General features: G+C 43.8%; 1 protein-coding gene across 1 annotated transcript in view; it reads left to right on the top strand.

The window, feature by feature from the left end:
- The first annotated feature begins 2,331 nt into the window (after positions 1 to 2,331).
- The window catches only part of LMNB2 (lamin B2), a 92,091-nt gene continuing 88,422 nt past the window's right edge, over positions 2,332 to 6,000 (top strand). Inside the window, exon 1 of the mRNA XM_056569909.1 lies at positions 2,332 to 3,532. Within this exon, the coding sequence (XP_056425884.1) occupies positions 3,302 to 3,532 (231 nt within the window). The 5' untranslated portion in view covers positions 2,332 to 3,301. The remainder of the gene's footprint in view (positions 3,533 to 6,000) is intronic.

The raw sequence follows: 6,000 nt of genomic DNA, 5'->3' as shown, positions 1-6,000 counted from the left end.
GGGCCGATGCAAGAAAATGTCATAAAGCTTATACATTAAACTTAGATGACATATATGCAGTCATACGGTGTTCATATTAGGACATCATCAGGCGTCAGACAAACCTCCGTCAGGCGTCAGACAAACCTCCGTCAGGCCTCAGACAAACCTCCGTCAGCCGAACAGCCGTTGATGTAAAGTTTTCCTCGATTCATAGAAAACAGAGCGCATGCGCTGACAGCGTAGGGCTAAACTAAGCAGTGTTGGGAGCGCAGCCCTGCACATGCGCAGTTGTCTGTATCACTCAGAGCGCATGCTCTGCTTTCCTCTACTACGCAGTTCGCGTAGGGAGGCTGGAAAACTTTAAGGGCTGTCCAACTGACGTCTGAGGCATGACTGAGGTTTGTCTGAGGTGTGACTGAGGTTTGTTTGAGGCAAGACGGAGGTTTGCCTGAGGTAGGTTTGTCTGACGCCTGATGATGTCCTAATGTGGACACCGTACAGTCAATAAGTTAACCTACAGGCCTAAATCTAAGACTAGGTTTGATCTTGCCTCTTGTAAAGGATAAACATCTAGTAAGACTTTCTATTTAACAACCTTCTTCTAAGATCTCCACCCCTTGTGTGCCGTACAACCTTCTCTATCCCTCTCACCTGTAATGTGTATATGTCTCCTGCTTACACATCTCTGAAATGCTTTGAGAGCACTAAGATGTTAGACGGTGTGTTCCTTACATCTGAGATACTGTATGTTGCCTTATCCTGGATTTCAGCATCCGAGATGTGTATCATACGTGCTGACACTTACACGCTGAAGAGTCTGCCAGATAATACATCTCTTAAGACTGTACGACCTGCCTGTGTCAAGTGAACTAAAAGATGTCATGACCTCCACATATTTACAGTTGATACATCTGTTTTTTGTTGTAAACTTCAATTGTGTTTGTTTTTTGTTTCAAATACAGGGTGGGCCATTTAACATAGAAACATAGAATGTGTAGGCAGATAAGAACCATTTGGCCCATCTAGTCTGCCCAATGATCTGAATAGTCCCTGGCCCTTTCTTATATGAAGGAAGGTATATGGATACACCTTAATAAAATGGGAATGGTTGGTGATATTAACTTCCTGTTTGTGGCACATTAGTATATGTGAGGGTGGAAACTTTTCAAGATGGGTGGTGACCATGGGGGCCATTTTGAAGTCGGACATTTTGAATCCAACTTTTGTTTTTTCAATAGGAAGAGGGTCATGTGACACATCAAACCTATTGGGAATTGCACAAGAAAAACAATGATGTGCTTGGTTTTAATGTAACTTTATTCTTTCATGAGTTATTTACAAGTTTCTGACCACTTATAAAATGTGTTTAATGTTCTGCCCATTGTGTTGGATTGTCAATGCAACCCTCTTCTCCCACTCTTCACACACTGATAGCAACACCGCAGGAGAAATGCTAGCACAGGCTTCCAGTATCCGTAGTTTCAGGTGCTGCAGAATGGGCAAAACCAAAATTGGGACAGGACCCTCAGTTTACGCAGAAGATTTTGTTCAGTGATGAGGCAAACTTTTATGTGAATGGTGAAGTTAACAAACAAAACCACAGCTATTGGTCTGACACTAACCCACATTGGATAGATCCCTCCAAGACTGTTGGAACACAAAAATAGATGGTATGGTGTGGTATATGGGGTACAAAGATAGTGGGGTCATTCTTCATCAATGGAAACCTCAAGGCCACTGGATATGTGAAATTGCTACATGATGATGTGTTTCCCTCTTTATGCACTGAAGCTGGCACGTTCCCTGAGTTTTTCCAGCAAGATGGTGCACCACCACATTATGGGTGTCAGGTCCGAGCATTCCTAGATGAACAGTTTCCTGAAAAGTGGATTGGTCGTCGTGGGCCAGTTGAATGGCCCCCAAGGTCTCCCGATCTGACCCCCTTAGACTTTTATCTTTGGGGTCATCTGAAGGCAATTGTCTATGCTGTGAAGATACGAGATGTGCAGCACCTGAAACTACGGATACTGGAAGCCTGTGCTAGCATTTCTCCTGCGGTGTTGCTATCAGTGTGTGAAGAGTGGGAGAAGAGGGTTGTATTGACAATCCAACACAATGGGCAGCACATTGAACACATTCATTGTTTTTCTTGTGAAATTCCCAATAAGTTTGATGTGTCACATGAAGCTCTTCCTATTGAAAAAACAAAAGTTGGATTCAAAATGGCCGACTTCAAAATGGTCACCACCCATCTTGAAAAGTTTCCCCCCTCACATATACTAATGTGCCACAAACAGGAAGTTAATATCACCAACCATTCCCATTTTATTTAGGTGTATCCATAGAAATGGCCCACCCTGTACACTTTGTGATAAAATTGGACCCAGAGATGGTCCTTTCTTTGATACCATCCAGAAGTCTTCTGCTAAAACCTTGTATGGAATCTTGTTCTAGGACAGGCATATATATCTTTTTTTCCATAATATGTTTATTAGTAAACATAGTGTATATGCTGCATATTTTTAATGCTGCATATTTTCTGTTGCAGGCAAAGTATATGGGCGTTTACTATTATTCCCATAGACTATGCTAGCACAGAAATACGCAGCGTCAAATACACTGGGGGAGATTTATCCAAATCAGTGTAGTAAGAGAGGTACAGTTGCCCATAACAACCAATCAGATTACCTCATTTTTAACAAGGCCTCTGAAAAATGAAAGAAGCAATATGATTGGTTGCTATGGGCAGCTGGACAACATTTCCTTGGCACTGGTTTTGATAAATCTCCCCCAATGTGTGGCATAAAATGTGTAAGTGTGAACATACCCTTTATAGTTAATCCTATAACAAAAAAAAGCTAAATATGGATGAAAAGTTGATAACACGGTTTACAATATGGAACCTAAAATGGAAGTTACAAAACCAAAGAAAAACTATATTGTGGGTCCGTATTTAAAGCGTATTTCATATGGAAAGTGTGAATGACGCTAGTGACAGCTTGCGGTCTAAAATGGCCGCGCTCCATAGTTTCGGGACTACATTTCCCAGGTCTCTCCACTGGTTCGGCAACCATCTTGGAATATTGTATCGGCGCGGCGCAGGGAGTTTACTGTCTCGGATACGCGCTTACCCTACTAGACATGGCCGCGCCGGAATCCTAAACTGGTGACGTAACAGACAGCCTCTCCTGCGATTGGTTGGAATCCTCTACTCCCGCCATTCAATGAAAAGTGACCGTTGCCTGAGGAGAAAGGAGCTGTACGGCGGCGGAGTCTTGAGGCGCTGACTAGTCCTTTAGCGGGACCCCCGAATTGTATCATGGCTACCTCCACCCCTAGTCGCTCGGCACCCCCGGGTCTGCAGTCCCCGGCACGTGGAGCCTCCACGCCTCTCTCACCGACTCGCATTACCCGCCTGCAGGAGAAAGAGGAGCTGCGGCACCTCAATGACCGCCTGGCCGTCTATATAGACCGAGTGCGGTCCCTGGAGCTGGAGAATGATCGTTTGATGGTGAAGATCTCCGAGAAGGAGGAGGTCACCACCCGGGAGGTGAGTGTGGAGCACCATTGTCCTCTGCCGGGGCTCTGTCATAGCTGGCATCTCATTACTCACTGCCTGGCATCGTAGGGGGCACTTGACCCCTGTGCTTGTTGTCCTGACAGGGGTTGCTGGGGGCCCTTGTTGTCTACACACCTGGCCGCCCACTCTCTCCTGCCAGCCCGGGGACTTCAGTGACAGATCATCCAATGAGGTCCCCTGTCACTGGGAAGTGTGCCATCCACCTGGAGGATCACGTGCTCCTCTTCTGTGCGCGGTGTGGAGTTCAAGTGACAGGGAGTTTGTGCTGGACTGTGTCTTCCCCCTCATCCTGTCATCTACCGTGCATCCCTATAGCCCTGGTGTCACACTGCATTCAAATGCGTTTGTGTTATCTTTTGAATTTATTTGTATACATTAAAAAGTTTGTGACCAGATAGTCACTTTCGTTTTTAGCAACCTTTAACCCCTTGGGGACACAGCCCATTATGTCCCTATGGACGGGACCATTTTTTGCACAACTGACCACTGTCACTTTAAGCATTAATAACTCTGGGATGCTTTTACTTCTCATTCTGATTCTGAGAGTTTTTTCGTGACATATTCTACTTTGTTAGTGGTAAATTTGTCGCTACCTGCATCATTTCTTGGTGAAAAAATTCCAAAATTTGATGAAAAAATGGAAAATTTAGCATTTTTCTAACTTTGAAGTTCTCTGCTTGTAAGGAAAATAGACATTCCAAATAAATTATATATTGATTCACATATACAATATGTCTACTTTATATTTGCATCATAAAATTGATGAGTTTTTACTTTTGGAAGACATCAGAGGGCTTCAAAGTTCAGCATCAATTTTCCAATTTTTCACAAAATTTTCTAAATCGAAATTTTTCAGGGACCAGTTCAGTTTTCAAGTGGATTTGAAGGGTCTTCTGGTTAGAAATACCCGATAAATGACCCCATTATAAAAACTGCACCCCTCAAAGTATCCAAAATGACATTCAGAAAGTGTTAACCCTTTAGGTGTTTCACAGGAATAGCAGCAAAGTGAAGGAGAAAATTCAAAATCTTCATTTTTTTACACTCGCATGTTCTTGTAAACCCAGTTTTTGAATTTTTACAAGGAGTAATAGAAGAGAAAGCCCCCCAAAATTTGTAACCCAATTTCTCCCGAGAAAGGAAATGCCTCATGTGTATGTCAAGTGTTCAGCGAATGCAGTAGAGGGCACAGAAGGGAAGGAGGGATTTTGGAGAGTGAGTTTTTCTGAAATGGTTTTTGTAACCCCATTTCTTCTATTTTCCCTTGTGAAAAATTTAGGGTAACACCAGCATTTTAGTGATTAGTCATTTTCCCATCCAACGTTAACGAAAATTCATCAAACACCTGTGGGGTATTAAGGCTCACTATACCCCTTGTTACGTTCCGTGAGGGGTGTAGTTTCCAAAATGGGGTCACATGTGGGTATTTTTATTTGTGAGACTTGTCAGAACCGCTGTAAAATCAGCCACCCCTGTGCAAGTCACCAATTTAGGCCTCAAATGTACATAGTGCGCTCTCACTCCTGAGCCTCATTGTGCGTCCGCAGAGCATTTTACGCCCACATATGGGGTATTTCCGTACTCGGGAGAAATTGCGTTACAAATTTTGTTTTTTTTTTTTTTTCCTTTTACCTCTTGTGAAAATAAAAAAGGTGGGGCAACACCAGCATGTTAGTGTAAATTTTTTACATTTTTTTTTACACTAACAAGCTGGTGTAGCCCCCAACTTTTCCTTTGCATAAGGGGTAAAAGGAGAAAACGCCCCCCAAAACTTGTAGTGCAATTTCTCCCGAGTACGGAAATACCCCATATGTGGCCCTAAACTGTTTCCTTGAAATACGACAGGGCTCTGAAGTGAGAGCGCCATGCGCATTTGAGGACTTAATTAGGGATTGCATAGGGGTGGACATAGGGGTATTCTATACCATTGATTCCCAAACAGGGTGCCTCCAGCTGTTGTTAAACTCCCAGCATGCCTGGACAGTCAGTGGCTGTCCGGAAATGCTAGTTGTTGTTGTTGTTGTTGTTGTTGTTTTGGAGGCTCCATTTTGGAAACACTGCCGTACGATACGTTTTAATTTTTATTGGGGGGGGGGGGGGGGGTGACGACAGTGTAAGGGGGTGTGTATATGTAGTGTTTTACCCTTTATTTTGTGGTGGTGTTGTGTTTTTAGGGTACATTCGCACCGGCGTGGGTTTACGGTGAGTTTCCCGCTAAGAGTTTGCGCTGAGGCGCAAAATTTGCTGCAGCTCAAACTAGGGCTGGGCGGTATGACCAAATATATGTATCACGGTATTTTTTTTTTTTTTAACTTACGGCGGTTCCACGGCATATAACTGTATTTTCAACCCCCCCCCCATCATGTGACCCGCCAGCGCTGTTCTGCCCCCCCCCAAATTAATGATCAGCCCAGCGGGGTACTACTCACATGTCACCA

Source organism: Hyla sarda, chromosome 1, assembly GCF_029499605.1.
Source record: "Hyla sarda isolate aHylSar1 chromosome 1, aHylSar1.hap1, whole genome shotgun sequence".
NCBI classification, from domain to species: domain Eukaryota; kingdom Metazoa; phylum Chordata; class Amphibia; order Anura; family Hylidae; genus Hyla; species Hyla sarda.
This window is presented reverse-complemented; position numbering and strand designations above follow the sequence as displayed.